Source organism: Centropristis striata, chromosome 12, assembly GCF_030273125.1.
Source record: "Centropristis striata isolate RG_2023a ecotype Rhode Island chromosome 12, C.striata_1.0, whole genome shotgun sequence".
Classification (NCBI taxonomy): domain Eukaryota; kingdom Metazoa; phylum Chordata; class Actinopteri; order Perciformes; family Serranidae; genus Centropristis; species Centropristis striata.
Genome location: NC_081528.1, coordinates 36,237,990 through 36,261,358, shown reverse-complemented (window position 1 = coordinate 36,261,358; position 23,369 = coordinate 36,237,990). Strand labels below are relative to the sequence as shown.

Here is a 23,369-nt window from a genome sequence, read left to right as displayed (position 1 = left end):
AAGAACTGAGTCAACACTGCCTCTGTCAAGACGTAATTTATTTATTTAGGAGAAAAGCTTGACATTGTGCGCTTGATTAAATTGTTCCTTATCCAGTTTGCTGAGAGAACAAGTGTGCCATTATGGTGTATGAGTATGATAGCGTTCTCTGTGCCGGGATAAGAGGCTGTGTCTTTTGTTGTTGCTGTGTTAGCTTGCCACATGTGTATGCTTGTGGCGCTGCCTACAGTCACAGCTCTGTGTACCCTGTTTGCTGTTTTAGCACTTAGAATACACTCTAAGCTTTACCATCTCAGTTTTACTCCCATCTGTGTTGACTAACTCACAGATGGAGGTGTTGGGATGTGGATGTCTCTATTTTAACTTCAGGTTAAAGCACCCCAACTCCATCGTCATATTAACTCTTTTTGGAAAAGTGAAACTGCAAATGGGTGGTTGACGTGAACTCAAATTCAAAGTGAAAAAAAGAATAATTCAAAAATATATGTCAAATGACATACAATTATATTCCCTTATATGTGAATAATTCAAAACTGAATGTGTCCATTTCTAATTCTGCATATTATTAACTTTTTGGTGTGGTAGTCCTAAAATGTTTCCACCGGTGCAACAAAATAAAGAATGTCATTATTTAATTCAGAGAATGTTGGACAGATAAGATAGATAAGCCCAAGGCATATTAGTTATGAATGTTTTTTTTATCAATTTACATTATTTTCAATGATCAATCAATGTAAATTGATAAAAATATTCAGATCAATGCTTAAACTGCGTTGTACCAAAGGACTACCTTAAGATGACCAGTTCCAACACTGCACGGAAATAGTAATATTATGAAAATATTTGAGACAGAAGTGATCTTGTGTCCAGAGATTCTTCTGTCCTTCCTGATTCTGGAAGGACCCCTCTCAGTAACGGGCTGGTCACATTAATGCCTGTTTTATATCGACATAATGGCGTTGCTCCAGGAGGACACCAGTTTTTGGACAAAATGTAATGTGTCATAATAACTCTACATAGGGACCTTAACACTTATATCCTCTAGATTCATTAAGTAAACACTCGTATGACATGCATTCAAGTATTTTAATGTATTTAGATTAATTTTTGATTAAATTACAGTTGTTTTAAGATAAGTAATGCTACCTAGGACAGTTGCACCGGTGGACAAATGTCATGTTCAAAACAGAATATTTGCATAGTTGAAGAACGATACTCATTGTTTGCAGATGGATTAGATGTAGAAGAATGAACTGCATATTAAAACATTAATTTTAATGAAATATTATCTAATTTTAGTAATATTTGTCACTGGGAACACAAAAATTGAGCGTCACGTCAACCACCCAAATATCTTTTCTCTTAAATAACTCTTAAATAATAAGAAAATGATTTGAATTTTAAAAACAAATTCCAAATCGAACAAACAAATTAATATTAGAGGTAAAGAAAAACTCTTCAGATAAACAAACTAAGCCTTGTCCTGCGTTTCTAGCTTGCAAGGCTCACTGTTTTCATGCTGTTTTGTTGTCAACTAAGCAGGGACCTCTTCCAAGAAGCAGATTTACTGAATTATCTCCATTTGCTAAATAACTGTCAGTCACAGAACCATTTCAACAAAAACGACTGATGTAAAAAGACCTGTTGAGGATTTTACTCTGCAAACTTATTCAGACAATTTAGAGAAGCACCTTCTTGGAACAAGCCCTGGAGCTGCAGAGACGAGCACATCCACAAAAGTTTGAATAAAGATGAGACTTGAGGCTGTAGTGCAAATGAAACAGATGTTTACTGTCATTTAACATTCTGGAAGAATTATTTGCATAGAGTGAACGAAAACACCGGCAGAGGGTGTTTGTATTTCTGCATGGCTGCTGAAGTCAGTTTTAATAGTAAATATGTTTCTAAATGGATGAATACTCTTCAGATATAGTTTGGATATATGTCACACAAAGTGCCAGGTGTAAATAGGGTCTTAGTGTGTCTTTGGGCTTCTTTTCACCCCTTTTTCTGCTGTGTTTGAAAAGGGCACTCTCACAGTGCAAACATAAAGATTAATTCAATAGATTTTATCAGTTAGGATAAATGTTACTCTCATGCTTCTATAAATCTTTCGTAACAGCACAGGCTGTGCAGTGCACAACCTCTCTGGGTTTACAAAGACAGCCAATGAGAAGACTTTGTAATAAGATTAATTTAGACAAATTGATTTATTTAGACTATGTCTAATTCACTTACTCGCTTGGTATTTGGTGCTGTGTGATGCCACTCCCCCAAAATTGAGCATAATATTGGCAATGCTGTATGTCCTATCTGATTACACAAAGACAAATTATGTCATTTTAATGTTTATGGCTATGACTAGGAAACATTAGTCTCTAATGTTACTACAAGAAAATAGTGCCATGGCCTAAAGCAGTAGTTCTCAACCTTTTTGAGTCGCGACCCCCAATTTAACATGCATGTTGTCCCCGACCCCCGCTCACTGAACAGAATCTCACACGCACAGTTCAGATCATACAAAAAAGAAACAAAATGACCAAAAAAAGGAAACAAAACGACCAAAAAAGACACAAAATGACCAAAAAAAAGACAAAATGACCAAAAAAGACACAAATTGACCAAAAAAGACACAAAATGACCAAAAAAACGAAAGAAAACGACCAAAAAAAAGACACAAATTGACCACAAATTGACCAAAACAACACAAAATGACCAGAAAATACACAAAACGACTAAAAAAAGATGTAAAATGACAAAAAAAAAAAAAAAATGACCAAAAAAGACACAAAATGACCAAAAAAAGACACAAATTGACCAAAAAAGACACAAATTGACCAAAAAAAGAAACAAAATGACCAAAAAAAGGGAAACAAAATGACCAGAAAAGACACAAAATGACCAAAAAAACGAAAGAAAACAACCAAAAAAGACACAAATTGACCACAAAATTCCAAAAAAACACACAAAATGACCAGAAAATACACAAAGCGACTAAAAAATACACAAAACGACTAAAAAAAACAACACGAAATGACAAAAAAACCCCACAAAATGACCAAAAAAAGACATTAAGTGACCAAAAAGACTAAAACACATGAACACATGAACACTTTAACACAGTGGAGACAGAGCTGACTTCCAAAATGATTTGGCGACCCCCAGAAATCATCTCGCGACCCCAATTGGGGTCCCGACCCCAAGGTTGAGAACAGCTGGCCTAAAGGACTTCTGGCTGCAAGTTTGATTTGCTCAGCTTAGTAGTTCTTCACTTGTTTCCTTCTCCAAATAATACATACATTATCAGATAATTAAAGTATGTTATGAAATAATAATAACAATAATAATAATAATAATAATAATAATAATAATAATAATAATAATACATTTTATTTGGGGGCGCCTTTCTTGGCACTCAAGGACACCGTACAAAAGATAGAAAAGATTCAGCAATAAAATACAATAAAATACACAGAATTAATAACAATACAATGCAAAAGATAGATATGAAGCTGTCTGCCACACCTTGTTGGAGTCGGAGCTCTGACACACCCTACTGAAATGTTATTGAGCAACAGCAGCTCAAATGTAGAGGCCCTTCATATTGACATTCAGAACAAGACATAATGTTTTTTTTTATATCGTTTTCCCATCTTAAATGGGTTTTGGTAATAGGAAGAGATGTATCAGCTATCACTCCTACAGACGGTGCACATGCACTGTCATCGTGTATCAGTTTCACTTGCAGTCATTTTTTTTTTTACCCTCGAATATATTCAGTTCATGCTGTGAGTTTTGTGAATGACAATTTTTCCTTTGCATTATAGTAAGCTGTTTTTAGAATTATCACCCCTTCTGTTGTTTCTGCTGACTGGTAGATTTCTGGCTCGGAAAAAGGGCTTTTGGAGTTTAAGGTGCGTTGCGATCTCTGCGTGTGTCGCTGCATCTTTTATTCTTTATACTGTTACTGTGCTTTAGGGTGCTGTCATGTTTACAAGCTGTGGAAAATTGGCAAACCAAGTTTTCCATGCAACTGCTTTCCCCCCAAAACCCCCAGTCGTCTCCTGTGTTGTGTGCTTTATCTGTTGTGTGCTCCTCTACTTTTACAGTCTTCTTGTCACAATAGGCAAATTTAGTTTAATTGCACCTCAACAATATGAGCTGCTGAGGTAAATAATGCATTGGAAATGAACATTTAAGTCCACTTTGCAATGTTGGATTGACAGAATTACAATCCGAATTATCCAAACCACTGTACAGTCCTGATGGAGGGATGTGTTAATGTTTTTTTTTTTTTTTTTTTAAGTTGTCACTGACTAAGGCTACAAAGTCCCTGTGTCATCACAGTGCACATTATGGATCAACACTATTTAATTTCTCTCTAGGACATAAATGCAGATCATTAACACCTCTGTGAAAGCAGAGGGCTGTTAATTTACAGCCCATATATTTTAGATGTCAAGGTTTTTTTTTTTAACTGACAAGTTGTATGCTTATCCGTACTTGGCTGTACTAGTGTGTTGTTGAGATACTTTACTTTTGAGTAGAGAAATCTTGGCCATTCATTTTGCTTGTTTATTGTTTATTGATTGTTTATTGAATGGATCCCCATTAGCTGACGCCTTGGCGACTGCTAGTCTTCCTGGGGTCCCTAAAAAGACATAGAAAATGACATACAAACAACATAAGCAAAAACAGTACATACAAGAAAAACAATAACAAACTCAATTAATACATGCATGCAATACTGTTAAAAAATTCTACATTCATATTTACCCGACAAATGAGATGTCTATACTGCCCTACAAAGCAAAAAGGCAGTAACTACGCAGAGTGCAGAGCTGAGAAAAATGACTTTAAAGTTATCCTGTAATCCAGCCGTTTAGTTACTGTACAAACGACTACTATTTTTCTCCAAAACGACACACATTTGAGATAAGATGTTTTGTCACATAACAAAGGGTGCCTTGAAAGTCATGAAAATGATAATAACTCATTTTTGACCAAAAATGCATTTACTGCCTTTTTGCTTTGTAGGGCAGTATAGTGTCAATATCTGCTGTATACACTTATAATTTGTCATTTCATTAGAGAACATTTAAAAGGAAGAATCATCCGGCTACAGATATAGCAAAGAAAAATAAATAAAATAAGAAAACAAAATAAATCGCAACATATTAGTAATCATTGCTAGTTCTGCTTTATGTTGTTGTTGTGTGTAAAGTGCACAACAGAAGTTTTATAGAGCTTCTGTGTCTCATGTCAAACTTGTTATGAGTTAATAATAGGATATTGCCTCATGGTTCTGAGAAGTGCCTGTAAAATTTTTTTCAATGCAGCGTCAGTTGTCCTTCCTTGAACTGGTGATGTTTGTTAGAGTGCAACAAAGAGGGGAAATAAAATGTGCCGGAGTAGTATTAGGTAGTGTAGCACAATTAAAAATGTTACTTTGTGTCATTAAAAGATGAACCCTTAACATGGTGCGTGAAGTGTAAGGAAAGGCAAGGCAAGTTTATTTATATAGCACAATTCGGACACAGGGCCATTCAAAGTGCTTTACAGGGGCAAGATTAAAATACATAAAACACATTAGAAGACATTTAAAAGCGAATTAAAAAAAAAAAAAAAAAAAAGTGAATGGATAAAACATTTAAAAGCGAATGAATAAAAATTACAGGTTAAAATGGAAACAGAAAAGTCTTCAGACTTGATTTAAAAGAGCTGAGAGTTGCAGCAGACCTCAAGTTCTCTGGGAGTTTGTTCCAGAGATTTGGTGCATAAAAACTGTATTATTATAAAGTGTATTATTGTAAGAGACTGTTAATAAAAATGACACAATTTTTCTCAGTCTTTCTCAGCTCTCGGCATTGGGAAGTTGTTGTATTTTCGGGGGAACATAATTTTTTTCCACACTGAAAAACATGTGTGAGTGCTGCTAACGCTTACTAGCCTGTATCTAAATCGAGCAGTTGATTAAACAGGGATACAAGATAGTTTCATGAAGTTGCCAAGAACTGTCAATGGCACATTGCATTATTGTCCTCACTGCCAGCTCCCAGTAATCCTTTGTTATTATTAGAACTAATTAAAGTAAAACCTAATTTCCTCCTAAACTCGTTTTACAGAGGCATCGTGGCTACTGATTTTATAGTGATAGTTCCAGTGAGCGAGTTAAAGTGACATCATACAGATGGTCTAGTTAAATTGGCTAGGAGATAACAGGCGTTGCTATTTAAAAGCTGTGCAATAGTAGCCAATTTGACACAAAGTTTGTCCTTTGTCCATCTTGAATGTGACACCTGGTGGAATTTCGTAATGAAACTAGGATCAATGAAAGGCTATTACCTAAATGAGTTAATGTGACATTAACGTTAATGTAGTTTGTGATATTAATTTTGAAAAGTTATTGTGTGAAATGTGCATACTGGTATGATTTTGTGTCCCCAAATTGACTCTCAAGTTGTGGAATATTGCTCTGTGTTTTCATTTTTAAAGATCTGCATGGAGTCATAATCATATTTGATTAAGGAGGGACCCAGAGCTAATTTGATTAGGTTATTTAGAGGAATATGTGTTTGGTAATAAACATTTATTATGATGAAAAAGTTTACTTTAATAAGCGGGAGAAGCCCAGAGGACATGCAAGCTTAATTGTTAGATGTTAAATTGCGTTGTTGCGATGTTGCCAAGATAATGGGCAAGGAAAGGCCCTCAAGTCAAGGCAATTAACCAAACAGTGGTTTGATTGTTGTTAAATTGATTAGAAAATGTTTAAGTACTCAATTTGAAAATTAGCTATTGTTTCACGCAGTTTTAGACTGCAAGAGAATGCTGGGCTTAATGATACATACTCTCTGAGTTAGAAGTGGGAAAAGTTGTTGCCCAGGTCAAATTATCAGCTTTATATGTATTGAGAAAACTTGTGTCTTTTTTATTAAAAGCCAAAAATGACAGTGAAACACTTTCACATCCCAGGAAAAAAAACCTTCAAGCATGATGCTGAATATGACATATTTGTCATTATGACTTGAAATAACAGCTTGGGCAACACAAGAAGCCTGCACATAGAAAGTGAAGCTTTGTTTTTTTGTGTTTCATAGTTTTATCTCCCAACTGTTGATCAGTTGTTGCAGACAAAACTAGTGATAGATATGGCAGTTTGAGTGCCTGCTCAGCGTTGCCCACAGCGACAGCTGATGAAGATGCACAGAGAGAGGTGCAGGTTAGAGCCAATCTGTTTGCTCGCCCCAGCATCAGTAGTTTCCTGATTAGAATAGTGGAGAAATCTGCGGCTGGAGGCAGGCTTTATGGCCATCACCACCCCACATCTCCCTACTCATTAGTGCTTCACAGCCTAGCGCCACAGCATATGGCAGTGTTGCTACTGCTTCCCATTTGAGGTGTGTTTCAAATGGCTGTCCCTTGCCGAGTCACAAGCCTTTGGCAGTAGCCTGTCTTATTGTGTCTGAGATGAAGATAAACATCTGTAGTAAAAAAGAAGTTGTGTTTTTAATTTTGTTATATGAGCTATTTGTAAGATTTTGTGAAGAAAAAGCTATGATTTGATTTGCAAGCAAACATAGATAATTGAAAAGTTGGGAATTTTCTTTTTCACTGGAGTCACATAACAGTTAGTGACAAAGAATGATTCAGTTGGGCCACTGTCGCTGCAAGAGATGCTCTTTAGAACACACAGAGATAAAATAACACTTTGGTGCTTAACTGTGCCAGACTGTAACATATTGCCTCGCGGAAATGTATTATTTTTGGGATCCATAAAACTATAACCAAGCAGCACGAACATGCATGTTTCCAATGGGTGCCGTGAACAGGTGGGCTCATTATGTTTTTGGCTGTGGGATTAAAGGTGCTTTATGATATGTCTCCTTTTTATGTATTCATTTGGTAGGTGTCTTAAAGTATGTGGGATTTGGAGCGCGCACACACACACACACACACACACACTTCGGCTTACATACATTGAAAGCTTATTATTTGGGATCATCAAGTATTGTCACATCCTACACATGTAAAGTGTCCAAGATCTGCTCATATCCTCATTAAAAAAAAACCCAACAGAATAATAAGAATGAGTCAATTCTAGCTGTGATTCCAAGTTATTTAGCACCACATCTTTCATGTCTTCAGTGGTGTGAACAAGTGTATTTGTTAATTGGAAACTTCCGAGAGGAATATGAGACAGTATCCAGAAGACATTATACATGTGCACCTCTGATGAGATAAATACTTAGCACTTTGCTGTCTTGTCATTTTCTGTTGGATCTTGTTTTTACACTGTGCCCTCCCTCCAACAGAACATACATATAAAAACATTGGCTGATGATATGGTAAGGTGCTTGGTTTAATTTTGGTGTGCCTAAGTTTTGTTTTACATCATGTTTTTGTTATGGCTGCATGGGACTTACAACTGAAATATGTGGATGGATCAAATGTGCCAGAAGTGAATTCATGAAAAGAACATTTTTAATCAAACAGAACATGAAAAGTCAGGATAGGTTGACAGTTTGTGTTACTAGACAAACAAAAAAAAAAGCTTCTAAGCTTTAACCTGTCTCACTTACTGTTGTGGTAGTCCTTCACAATGCTGTGAAAATAAAAAGATGATTTTTGCAGAATGAATGTCCTACATTTTTCATAATGAACAAAATTCAGCCCATAGCATCTTGACTTTTACAAGCAGCTCATAGATCATTTAGTGCGCAATTATCAGTAGCACTTCCGATTAGATGTTTCTGCCTGGGGCTTTTTTAATACCCTTAGTTAACAAATAGCCCAACTTTGACACAAGCTCATGCTGTTTTTGTGTTAGCACGCAGTATGTTTGATCCATTCAGTAATATTCCAGCAAACTGATAGTTGAGACATCTTGTATGTCAATATGTTATGTTTGTCTTTCCATTTCATTTATGTGTTCATTCATCCAGCATGTTGTCTTTGTTCTATTTTACTAAACATGACTAACTTTTAATAGTTGCATGTATTAGATCATCATGTACTTTTTCTGTTTCCACTCTTAACTTTACTCTACTGCATTCATTAGCATATAGTCTCAGCCAGGGGTGTCACGATTTCGATTCTTAATAAAAAATCGGTAGAAATGAGCTTTCGATTTTCACCTTTGAAATCAAAAGCAGGACCAGTGAGCCTCTACGTTTTTTTTTGTTTCCACCCCAGCCTACTTGCGCGCATCTGATGAAAATAAAAAACACTTCAAAGACGACAAAGCTTAGTTTACTAGTAGCCTTAAGCTGCACTTTTCGAGTCGCCCTAGCCGCTGCTGGAGTCGGAGATGAAACAACAGAACAGGAAAATCCTCCTGCTTCCCTGAAGGCACCAGTATGGCAACATTTTATCTTCCCCGTCAGCTATGTAAACAGTGAATGCATCGGACAGAAAAACTAAAGTTTTTAAGTTGTGCTACACAAAGGAACCATCCACCTCAGGCAACAGGACGGATAAGAAAAAGTTTAAATTGAAATCAAATTGTCATCAAATCAAAAGTCAAGTGGAAACGTGTATCTTGAGATTGCTTTTAACAATGAAAAGTGCTTTACAAATAACAGTTTTTATTATTATTATTATTATTATGAGGATCTTGACACCCCTAGTCACAACTGAGAGTCAACTGACTCACTAATTTTATCACAGTGAGCTGAATTTATTACTGTATGCAACAACTATTGTGAGACCAAACGTACAATTCAGGTAATGATGTGTGTATGATGGTAAGTAATTTCATACAGTATGCTATGAGTATGGGTTGATGTATTTTTGTATTTTTTGTTTGTTTTTAACCTTACATAAAGTGAATTGATGCTTTTTTAAAAACTTTTAATTGCTGATGACACAATTATACGGTAACACTTTACAATAACCATCTAAGTGATGTTTATAGATGGTTTATAAACCAATTATTATTAACCATTTACAAAATTCTATGCATATTTAATCTTTAAATGTTTTCAAGCAATTTCTTAAAGGTATAAGAATCATTTTGAAATCATTTACATACTTAATATGGTGTTAAAAATGTTAGAATGAGTTTAAAGCTATTAATAAACTAATAATTATGCTTGTTTATGGTAAAGTAATCTATTTGGCATTTATAAATTATAGTTCAACATTATTACATTTTCTATTCACCATTCTAAATGGTCTATATACAGTTTATAAATGATGATTAAACATTAATAAACTATAACTATAAATGATGGTTATTGTAAAGTGTTACCAATTATACAAACTCTCAATAGTAGCCTCCCCCACCTTTTGCAAAAAAGACAATGAAGAATACTATCATGTTCACAAAAAAAAGTAAAAACTTTTAATTTAGGTACATTGTGCCTTGTACCTTTAGGACAAGCTGAAACATTTTTGAGGATGTAATTGTACCAAAATGTTTTTATGTTTCATCATTTTAAGAATTTGTTTCCTGGTTTTTAATGAGAATTATAGCCATATAGTTCCACCTGATTGACTTTAACATCCTGTATTGACTTCTCTTCATGTCTCTATAAAGGAACTACACCCAGGTTTAATAACATGCTCTCACTGTGGTTGGTTCTATCTGTCCTCACCTCACAATGCAATGAGATTAATAACAGGATTTACTACGATTGGGTGTGGTCAGCCAGGCAAATGACTTTACAACCTTTAAACTAATAGAAGTCAGTGCAGCAATGGTTTTCATTTATACAAACATTTTTCTGAAATTTTTCAAGAATGCACTTGCAAGGATTCTGCTTGATGTGAAATACAATCAGTAGCTATTCCACATTTTATTTCCCTTTATTTCCCTTTTGTTAGCAGGCACATTCTGAGCTGTCCTCGCCATCAGAGGATCCTGTTTACTGTAAATTGTGAACAGTGTCCTTGGAAAGTAGCAAACAGAGATACTCTTTGTGTGTGGGAACATGGAATCTGGGTTACAGGAATTTAAAACTAATCTACTAAACTACTTTTTTGGGGGGTAAAATTCAGCAATTACCAAAAACTGCAAGCCCTAGACTTACACTGTAATAAATTGCTGTAAGAAAACAGCCAAATTGTGATAGTAACATACTGTTTTCCATTAGAAAGTTATTATACTGTAGAAAACAATGCATTCTGGGCAATATTTGTAGGTAGCTTGCCGGTTCCCATAAAATATATGATATATATCTATGATATTTTCTCTTATATTGTCTCTTCTTGTCCACATTTTTAATGGCTGTATTTTACTTAAATAACTCATTCAGTATATGGTAAATTAAAATGACTGAGGTTACAGTGAAGACAGCGCTTAATTCGTAGTAATTGTCTTTCAGACAGTAATATGCTCTATTTACAAAAAAATGACTGCATTGCATACTGCAACAATATTGCAACTACACTGTAAAAAATGTCCGTAGATTTTACGGTGAAAAACTGCTAAACCATGACAGAAAAAGACCGTAAAATGATAAATGGGTTAATTCAGTTTCATTAACAATGAAACACCTTAAATGTATATATCAGCCAAAACAGTAATTTATTACAGTTAAAAAAAAAAAAAAAAACATTACTTCACTGTAAAATACACCGGCTCTGTGTTTATAGCAAAAAATGTATTGTAATATGTATACAAGCCATCATTTTTGCATTTATTTTTTGTAAAAAATACTTTTTCTAACTGTTTAATGGACTAAACACCATATCTAACAGAAATATTTAAAGTACTTAAGGGTAAAATCTTTAATTTATACAGCATTTATAAAGTATTTTCTTGTCAATTATATGGCAAAACCGTGTTTCTATTGATGTAAACTATTTTTTGCGGTAAAATATGGAATAAAATGGCAATCTTAAACATGATATCAACAGTGCTAATATAATTTTACCTTTATATTTTAAAAAGTTGCACCGTATTTATTACGGTAAAGTTCTGGCAACCACAGCTGCCGTTTTTTACCGTAAAAGCAAGTTGTTTTTTTACAGTGTAGCTTCAGCACTAAGTCCACTGTAAAAATCAATGAAATGCAGGATTTAACTAATTCAGTATGTGGTTTTATCACAGTACCATAGTGTAAAGTACATAACAGTAAGGGAACTTTAAAATTAACAGTAGAATACTGGCAACCCTGCTGCCAGTATTTACTGTTAATTTACAAGACAATTGTTTACAGTGTACACTGTAAAAAAACAACTGTTGTTTTTACAATAAAAAACCGGCAGCTGTGGTTGCCAGAACTTTACCGTAATAAATACGGTGCATCTTTTTCTAACATTACGGTAAAATGATATTAGCACTTTTGATTTCACGTTTAAGATTGCCATTTTACTCCATATCTTTCCGTAAAAAATAAAAAGATTTTCCATCGAAAAAAACTTTGTTATATATTTTTGTTAGAGATATGGTGTTTAGTACATTTAACAGTGAGAAAAAGTATTTTTACAAAAAATAAATGCAAAAATTACAGTGATGCTTGTATATATATAACAGCATTTTTTGGTTACAAACACGGCACCAATGTATTTTACATTAGAGTAATTCACCCCCCCAAAAAAGTGTAAAAAAACCTCCACTGTTTTGGCTGATATATATACATTTACATTGTTTTTTATTGTTACTGAAAGTGAATTAACACATTTATCATTTTACGGTCTTTTACTGTCATGGTTTAGCAGTTTTTCACCCTAAAATCTACAGACATTTTTTACAGTGTAGCCTTGTCAGGATTGTTCACAGTGGCATATTTTGATATTTCAAACACTGTTTTCTTTCAGCGTGATCGCATTACCAGTTTCAGAAAAACAGGGATGAAGAAGGAGAAGCCCCTCATTCAGCACCCGACAGACCCCCTCTCCATCCAGGCCGAGCTGCCCGTCCCTCAGCCTCTTTTCGACGACCGCTCCATGAACCTCTCGGAGAAGGAGATCATTGACCTCTTCGAGAAGATGATGGTGAGCTTTGTATTTCTTTTGCAGTGTTTCCTCTGCATCGGGTCATCTGTAGCACTCCACAGCAGTTTTATTACAGCTGCCACAGAATAATAAATAATGAGGATTCTATTATGAAATCTTAGATTGAAGCATAAATATGTGCAAAGAAGTAGAGAAACGGAGCTTCTGTTGTGTATGTTGGTGAAGGAGTTTGATAAGGCAGAAAGTTAAGTTGGAAAAGCATTTTTATATCAATATATTACCCCCAGATTTACTGCTGATGACATTTTTGTTTTGTGAAAGCTTTACCAGGCATGCAAAAAAGATGATAAAGAAGTTAATGCTTTTGAAAGCTCTCCTGTTTTATGCAGCATCTTAAAATTGTGTGTCATTTTACTCCTATCAATATATCATGCTTTACAATTCTTATAACTAAATATACAAGTTAATTTTAACCAAATTTATCACAGCAAGAGAAACCAAGATATGATGTTAACATCTGCAAATGAGTCACATAATAATGTTGAAAAGCGCTTTTTTTCTTTGACAAACTTATGTTAAAAAACATCAGTGCTGAGAATCTTAATGTACAATTGAAAGCCACTGATATACAGTTCTTAACAAATTTATTACACCATCATAAAAACGAGAAAACATGAATATTTTAGAAGTCTTTCAAAATCTTGTTTTAAGACTAAAATGGTATTGTTATTTATTTGGCAAATAAAAAACTGAATTCGGCTTTTTATATCAAAATTAAGCCGGCTCACTGGTCTTCTCTGAGAAGAAATATGAATGTGCTATACTATTTTATAGTTGTTTTGTAAAACGGTAAATTAGAAAATTCATGGATAACAATAATAATTATATTTATCATTAAAAATATAATTTTGGTTAAAGAACTTCTGCGTACTGCTGTCTTAACCATTACAGAAACATAAAAAATGATTTTGGTTATTTACTAATGCTGTTAATTTAGGACAAACCGCTGGTCTAATAAATTTGTTAAGGACTGTATATTGATGATTAAAGCCCCAAAAAAAATCAAGGCACACACAAATAGTTGCCCAGTTTGTTTATGGTTTATTGTATCCTTTGGATTCATAGAGATGAAGACTATTCTTCCTGGGGTCCACATTAAATCAAACAATTATTACACAATTACATCATTACAGCATTTATACAGAGAATAACATGAAGTCATTCATCCTAACATGATTATAATGTATATTAACATGATTATAATATATATTAAGTAGTACAAGGCATGATTATAAAAAGAGTTACATGATTATAGAACAGTATACGATGTAAACATAAATTTTACCATGACGTTCAATGCAGATGACGCCTAAAACTTCCTGTAAAACCTCTGGGCGATTTTAAAATAAGCCCCTAAAACCTGAAGTTTTTCTGGAAATTCAACAGAAGTGTCAACTCTTCCTACTAAATAATAGATTTTCAGCCTCTGTAGCAGATAGAAATGAAATTCAAAAAGTATTTGAGAGCTTATACAAATACTACAAAACGACGTATCCGCTTTCCAGGCTTCAATGGGTTAACATACTTGAGTTCAACTTAACATGATTTCATATTTTCATGAAGTCATTGAAGCATATTCATAAAGCGGTGTAAACAACTCCCACTGTGACATGAAACAGTGCCCTCTCATGGGGTTGTACAGCAGTAGTTCTCAACCTTTTTGAGTCGCGACCCCCAATTTAACATGCATGTTGTCCGTGACCCCCGCTCACTGAACACAATCTCACATGCACAGTTCAGATCACCCAGAAAAGAAACAAAATGACACAAAAAGACCAAAAAAATGAAACAATATGACCAAAAAAGACCAAAAAAACGAAACAATATGACCAAAAAAGACACAAATTGACCACAAAATGATCAAGAAAAGACACAAAATGACAAAAAAAGACACAAAATGACCCAAAAAAGACACAAAATGACAAAAAAAAGACACAAAATGACAAAAAAAGACACAAAATGACTAAAAAAAATACAAAATGACCCAAAAAAAGACATTAAATGACCAAAAAGACTAAAACACATTAACACTTTAAGACAGTGGAGACAGAGCTAACTTCCAAAATGATTTGGCGATCCCCAGAAATCATCTCGCGACCCCAATTGGGGCCTGGACCCCAAGGTTGAGAATAGCTGTTGTACAGGACCGCTGCTTTGATGAATGACCCTGAAATTAATTCAGAAATATGTGATTCAAAATTTCACTTTTGGAGGATGCCACAACAGCTTTACGTAGCACCTAGTGTATATTTCATTAATCTGAAGATAGAGTTTAGGTACAGTATATGTAAAGAATTTATAGTAAAGTTGAATGCATTTTCCATTCAGATGTTAAGCTTTTCTGAAGCCCAGCTCCACCTACGTATTCCCTAGGCTACTGTCAGAAGAACATGAAACTTTGAAATTCACTTTGCACTCATCTGTGGGGTCAAAGCTCTGTCACACTTGTGATTTTCTCCATTGAAATGCATTTTTGGCCTTATGTACTGCAGGATTGAAATCTAACAAAAAGCTTTCAGCCCATCTCTTTGAAGTGGGGGAGCTGAATTACTCTGGCTTCATTGCATAGGTTGTGTGTACTATTGTGGATAATGTCTCTGAGTGTGTATGTGTGTGTGGTACGGTGCCTGCCTTTCCTTTTTTCTCATACAATGGTCTTTATTGCCAGGGCCAGAGAAATGCGACCAGTGCTCCTGGTTTTCATCAGGCTACTGCTCAGTGTTTTCTTGCCTGGGTGCTCATCCCTGTCACTCAGTTCACCTCTCAATTACTATGTTTGTGCTCACAGCGGCGTGACATTAAACCCAGGCTTCAATTTGCTCAGTCACAGATGACACAGAAGGCATGTTTGCTGCTCTGACATTTGACAGGCCTTGACACTTGGGGTTGGGAAGTATAATTACAGTAATTTAATCAAAAAAGAAAAGGGTTATTTACTTATGTACTTTTGAATCCAACCACTGTTTGCTCTCATGGACTGTAAACTTTTCCGAAGCAAAACACAGAAATTTACACTGGTGGGTAGTTCCTTTTGATGCTACTAGCTTCTCTTCAGCATCTATCTGTCCTTGTCATCTCTCCATCTCTTTTTATGTCATAGGCACATTTCAGTTCTTGTTGTCTTTGCACCCACTCTGTTATTGATTGTTTTTTATGGTGCTACATGCCACAGTCTTAGATGTGTAGCTTGCTTCAAAGGGAGGGATGACCCATGCCATATTAGTGAGACCACCTACTGTGCATTAATGACTAGGAGAACGTGAAAATATTTTTCTCTGGAAAGTGGTTACACATTGCGCTTTGTATCTCAAAGCCTAAATAGCACATAGCCTATTACTGAAAGGTCATCAAAGGGATCCGGCAAAAAATATAGGAAGAAACACTCAGTCAGTTGGAAGGAAAACCAAATGAACGCTTTCTAGAATTTTTGAAGCTAACCACTGAGAGCAGAAGTATATTCACAGAGCTACAGCGATAAAAAAACATGAAAAAAACAGACTTTCAGCACTGCCTTTAGAAGGCAGTAGTGTCTTTACTCTGTGTGTCCTGTCGTTGGATTTCCCAAGATGTGCACGGATCAAATTCAGACCCCCTCATCAAAATGCACAGCAGTAAATCCGCTGATGAAATGTCCGGTATTTGCATCTCACTAAAGAGGCAGCTGTGTGGCAGTAGCAGACTCCAACCCAAGAGGTTCACAGTAGCACACAAAATAACATGAGAACTAATCTAATCAGTATTCAGAAAGCTGTAAAGCCTTTACGCTACACTTTGGTGTACCGCAAACCATTTTCATCATCAGTTAAACTCTTTATTGTCTATAAAGGGATCATTAAAGAAAAGCAGGGGTCGGGTATCTGGTGAGGTCAAATACATGAACTTGTACTCTCTATCCAGGAAAAAAACGCCCTGATGGCTTTATGTCAATAGTTGCAGCATATTGGCAGTTTTAGACATCTGTGCTGATGTGGCCATTAGCAGTCACGGCATTACCCAAATGATGCTTTTACATGTCTGTCAGCATGAAAACTCCCAAGGGAGTGACATACTTACTTAGGATTGATTGAATTGATCTGATTTCAGTGCCAATTTGTCTCTGTTATTATTCTTTAGAGAGTGTCTTCTCATTGTCAAGAAGAGTGGTGTATGTTATTGAGGACCAGTGAAAGTAGAATGTCACATTGCAGTGCTGCTGTGGATAGTGTGAGGTTTTATGTGCCTCTCTATGCGCCATTGTCAGGATGAACACTCCTAGTAATAAGCTCCTATGTGATCCCTCAGCAGTTACACTCTGCACCAAGACATTAAAACCAGCCCACAGGAGAGTTACTGTGTGTGCCCTTGCACACACATGGATCAGACTTGAGGGTAGTGAACAAAATAATCGATTGGTCACAGTTGAAGCAAAACATTTTTTTATATGTCTTCTACTTTTCTTAGATCCACTTTTCCCCATAGCGTGGTCTCTTCATATCCATTTCAGGCTCAGAAATATTTGATGCTAACCATTAATTGCTCTTTTCTATGATTTGGTGCCTATGGCACTCTGGATTAGGCTGTTTGCAGCTACGGCACACAACAGCATTTTGGAATTTTTTGCCCATCCCGGTGACATACTATATATTTTGATTCAATTCAATTCAATTCAATTGGCTTTATTGGCATGACGTAACAATGTATATATTGCCAAAGCAAGCATCAGAAAAAAAGATAACAAGATAAGGAAAGCAATATTTACAATAAATTATTATAATTCTGTTATTCATTTTAAAAGAAAAGAAAAACTAATAACAATAAAAGAAAGCAATATTTACAATCATTGAATTACAATCAACATATAATTTATATAATCTAACTGACATTACAATCTAACAATCTAACTCTATTTTGTTTTGAATCTGTAGCATAACACATTGGAGTTTAAATGAAACTGCGACTATGGAATTAGAGTTCTGATAATGTACATTAGATATGTAAGATAAGATAAGATAAGATAAGATAAAAAATACTTTATTCATCCCAGCAGAGAAATGTAGGTGTTCCAGCAGCCAACATACACACAACACAACACAACACAACACAACACAACACAACACAACACAACACAACACAACACATGTATACATACATATTCCACCTATACAGAACATGAGCCCACAATACATAGCCTAGTATAGAGGAAGTGGAATGGATGGTCCATGTGCATTAGTAGCTGTTACTCATAGATAACAGTTACAGCAAGTGTGCAAATATACAGGTGTGTAAATACATAAACAGGTGTGCAAATATACATGTGCAAAAAACATGTGCAAAAATACAGTTTGGTAAATACAGTATAAGCAGCTAAGCTAAAATTTAAATAAATATTAAAAAAATATTTCTTCTGTCCTTACTAAAAGGGGAGGTCATTTTAAAATGCAATTGCAGTAGGTAAAAACATATTCTTGAATCTGTCCTTTTTGCAGCCTCCAACTAAAAACACTCTTTTGTTTACACACTAGACTGTGCAAAGGATGCATGTTATTGTCCATAATACTCAACAATTTCTGTACCATCTTTCTCTCCATCACCACCATACATGTAGCACTTACATACATTATCTCCCAAATTTGGGGAGACACACTTGACAGGCCAAGTCAAAAACGAATATGAATCCAGCATGTAGTATTTAGTTGCAGATTCTTAGTGACTTCCCTGAAATCTACGATCCACACACTTCAGCATATGCTCGGTATCTTCCTGATGATGCACTGCCAGGCCTGTCATGGAGCCATCTTCGCTTAATGTTTGCTTTGGGGGCTGTTCTTTAGTGAGTGAAACACCTGCTCAGTTGGATTGATGTGGCTGGCTAACTTGGCTGGTGAAGAACATGGTTGCTTTGGCTGTATTTAGGATCAATTTGTTTCTGCATTGTCCCTACACTCAGGGGAATATATATTTAAAAGGGCCTACAAGTCCAATTATGAGTCGGCTCAACCAGTAGGGATATGAACAGTGTCAGACACCCTTAAAGCTGAAAGTCACTTCATTAACCTCCGCCATTGTGTCATTTCAAATCCAATGTGCTGCAGTACAGAGTTATAAGAATTAAAACATATCACTGTCTGAGCACTTATAGTGGAGCGGCTAAGTGATATAATCTTTCAGTTTATGGTACAATTGGCATGAACACTCTCCATGGGTCACTTAACAAGGAAATTGTCCGAGACATTTGAAATTTTAAGATGGCGGCCATTTTTCAAGATGGCCAACACCTTAGTGGAGCAGTTAAGTGATATAAAGGTTTATTTGGTGATACAAGCATACAAATTGGCATGAGCAGTCTCTGTTGGTCACTTGACAATGACCCACCCACAGTTATTTGAATTTCCAAGATGGCGGCCATTTTTCAAGATGGCCGACACCTTAGTGGAGCAGTTAAGTGATATAAAGGTTTATTTGGTGATACAAGCATACAAATTGGCATGAGCAGTCTCTGTTGGTCACTTGACAATGACCCACCCACAGTTATTTGAATTTCCAAGATGGCGGCCATTTTTCAAGATGGCCGACACCTTAGTGGAGCAGTTAAGTTATATAAAGGTTTATTTGGTGATACAAGCATACAAATTGGCATGAGCAGTCTCTGTTGGTCACTTGACAATGACCCACCCACAGTTATTTGAATTTCCAAGATGGCGGCCATTTTTCAAGATGGCCGACACCTTAATGGAGCAGTTAAGTGATATAAAGTTTTATTTGGTGATACAAGCATACAAATTGTCATGAGCAGTCTCTGTTGTTCACTTGACAATGACCCACCCACAGTTATTTGAATTTCCAAGATGGCAGCCATTTTTCAAGATGGCCGACACCTTAGTGTAGCAGTTAAGTGATATAACGGTTTATTTGGTGATACAAGCATACAAATTGGCATGAGCAGTCTCTGTTGGTCACTTGACAATGACCCACCCACAGTGACCAGCAGAGACTGCTCATGCCAATTTGTATGCTTGTATCACCAAATAAACCTTTATATCACTTAACTGCTCCACTAAGGTGTCGGCCATCTTGAAAAATGGCCGCCATCTTGGAAATCCAAATAACTGTGGGTGGGTCATTGTCAAGTGACCAACAGAGATTGCTCATGCCAATTTGTATGCTTGTATCACCAAATAAACCATTATATCACTTAACTGTTCCACTTAGGTGTCGGCCATCTTGAAAAATGGCCGCCATCTTAAAATTTCAAATGTCTCGGACAATTTTCTTGTTAAGTGACCCATGGAGAGTGTTCATGCCAATTTTCACGCTTGTATCATAAACTGAAAGATTCTGGCAAAAATGAGCACTTAACCGCAGTATAGTAATCTGCTGTGTCCTGTCCATGATGTTTGATTTGCCAAGTGTTGCAAAATGAGAATATTTTTTTGGCATAAGCAAGACAAGTAGAGACTCATAAGTGTTACAAGAGCTTGTGAAACCAATATTAGGCAACAAGATCTAGAACATGTTTTCTCAGCTACTCCACTGTCACTGATACATTTCAGATACAGCAGCAGCATTTTCAAAGATATCCTGGGACTCTTTTTATGAAGCCTGTGAGGGTATAATTAATAAAAGAGCATTAATCATTTTGGAGACTAAACATGGAGGGCTCATTCCTCCAGTTTGCCCCCTGACAAGCGTCCCGCAGGCCCACTACTCCTACCCCTCCTACAATACGCTCACCCCGCCACATTATGCCTCGTTTATTGAATGCCAATTAAGCAGATAAATTAGCAGGGTTCAAAGATTAATTAAAAAACCTGCTGGTTTCCGTCGGTGAAAAAACCTGCCAATTGTAAAAGTTTCAGCCACATTTTTTCCCCTCCCTGTTCCACAAAAAGGATGTTAATGGTTTTTTTTTGTTGCTCTGAGGGTATTTACTAGAGGAAATGTAGTTGGAGGAATTTAGGTCACAGTGCCCCTGGATGGGATTCCTGTCCATGCTTCACTTACAAATGCAGCAAAGCTGTTTGAATTAGACTACATGTGGTATCAGATATCAAACCATTGTATGACACTGTTCTTGTTTAGATGTGACACACTTAATTTATCAGGTGAATTTTACATTTAATCGAAAAAGGAGGGGAATCAGTGCCAAATCAGATCAGCCAAACGAAAAGGACACATGACTTTCTGCACTTCCCAGCAGAGGGCAGCATGGCTCCACAGCGACAGGCCCAGTATCCTAAAACCCTGAGGAGAATGTTTTTCTCTCTGTTCATTCCAGCCGTCTCTTTGTGAGAGAGTGCTTCTGATAAACATCCCCCTCCATTCTAATCATCATGTCATTCCCTAGCTTTTAGTGCTCTGTCCGGCCTTCGCTCCATCCCCCTGATGTCTCTCACATGAAAGACCTCTTTTGTGATGCAGAATTAAAGTAGCACAAAGATAATACTCCCAATAACACACAGATACTGCCTATCCAGCCTATCTGATGTGATTGCATGGCCTCAATAGAAGCAGTGATGTTTGATTTTGCTCTCTTGTTCGGAGTTGGGGTGTACAGTTTATATTGCTGTAGCCTTGCTACTTTCGTTTCAAGGACTAATTATTACTGACAATGTTTCCTGTTGCTGCCCCTGGTAACTTACACAAAGAAACATAGACGCATTCAACTCTAAAACAAGGGGATCTGACGTAAAGGGTTATTGTGGAAACGAAGATATAAGTGATCTGAAGTATTCCTTCTTGTTATTGAAGCTTTTGCACTGGAAATAATGTTTCAAACTTTTGAAATGCAGTTATTTTATCGTGATCTTAATTTACCTATTTATCTGGTGTTTTTGTACAATGTACACTACCGGTCAAAAGTTTTAGAACAGCCCAATTTTTCCAGTTTTTTATTTAAATTCAAGCAGTTCAAGTCAAATGAACAGCTTGAAAGGGTACAAAGGCACCTGGTACCAAGGGTACCAGGTGCCAGAGGTAAATAAAAAAAGGTAAGCTTAACCAAAACTGGAAAATAATGTACATTTCAGAATTATACAAGAAGGCCTTTTTCAGGGAACAAGAAATGGGTTAACAACTTAACTCTATGGAGTCTTGGGCTATTTGGTCCATTTTTGAATTCTTTTCATGTCTTTGTAAGTCATTTTGTGTCTTTTGGTGTCTTTTTTGGTCATTTTGTGTCTTTTTTAAGTCATTTTGTGTCTTTTGGTGTCTTTTTTTGTCATTTTGTGTCTTTTTTTGGTCATTTTGTGTCTTTTTTTAGTCCTTTAGTCCAACATAAAATGTGATTTTGAATCTTTTTTTTACTTTCAAAACACTATCATGCTCAATAAAGAATTTTAAATGTTGCAAATGTGCATTAATTTCAGATTTCACTGAGACATTAAACTGCATCATTTTCAATTCAATTCTGGAAAAGTTGGTGTGTTCTAAAACTTTTGACCAGTAGTGTACATTTTCCATAAAGTGTATTGTACTAAATTTGAGTTGTACCTCAGTCTCTACCATTACATTAAATCTTTCCTTCCTGTTTGTGTGCATCTAGGAGGACATGAACCTGAACGAGGAACGCAAAGCCCCTCTGCGTGGAAAGGACTTGAGCACCAAACGTGAGATGGTGGTCCAGTACATCTCAGCCACGGCTAAATCTGTAAGTGAGAGAGTTAACCTTACAACTCTGGTTTTATTGACTGAAGTGTGTTATTGTATAATTGTAGCAAATGAGCAGAAATATTGTGACACTCATCACGACTCTCCAGAATGAGTTTAACCCGATCCTCTGCTTTATGGCTTGCTTTGTCATCCGTTCCTTGCACACCCTCACTTGTGTTGTCGTCTCTCTCTCACTCTTCATGCTTGAATTCCACATCTTTGATTGCCATTTTGATTTATTTTCTTTATTATTTTTCCCACAATCTGCCATTGAAGGCTGTCAGTTATAAATTGTAGTCACTCACTCAATGCTAGGTGGATGGTCATGTGCTTGCATGCAGATTGTTGGTTCACCAGTTGTGTTCTTGCATGGGAGTTGCTTTTTTTTGCCCAGTGGTGGCAGTGCCTTGCCTCATCATTTGAAAATCAAGTATGAAAATCAAGTTAGTCAGTATCTTGTCTCAAAACAAACACCAAAAATAAAATAAAAAAACTGAGTAAAAGCATGGATTTTAGGTGATGTTCAACATGAGCCTATGATGAGTTTATACACTCAAAAAAATAACTCATTGGATGAACTCGATTCAATTGTGGGCAGAATTTCCATCCAACAAATATATGTAGCCCAAACTTAAAACAAGTGCATCGATGCAATATAATGTATTTAAGTTAATGTAGCTCACTTTTTTACATTTGGTCGAACTCAAATTAAAAACATGTATGTATTGTATTTAAATTGAGTTACCTCAACTCATTTATGTCGAGGAGAGCTAAAATAA

At 35.9% G+C, this 23,369-nt stretch overlaps 1 protein-coding gene across 2 annotated transcripts in view; it reads left to right on the top strand.

Moving 5' to 3' along the window:
- The window catches only part of diaph2 (diaphanous-related formin 2), a 519,741-nt gene that overhangs the window by 13,398 nt on the left and 482,974 nt on the right, over positions 1 to 23,369 (top strand). For both annotated transcript variants that reach the window (XM_059345604.1, XM_059345603.1), the window contains exons 3-5: positions 8,316 to 8,348; positions 12,766 to 12,942; positions 22,484 to 22,588. In XM_059345604.1, coding sequence (XP_059201587.1) covers positions 8,316 to 8,348; positions 12,766 to 12,942; positions 22,484 to 22,588 — 315 coding nt within the window. The remainder of the gene's footprint in view (positions 1 to 8,315; positions 8,349 to 12,765; positions 12,943 to 22,483; positions 22,589 to 23,369) is intronic.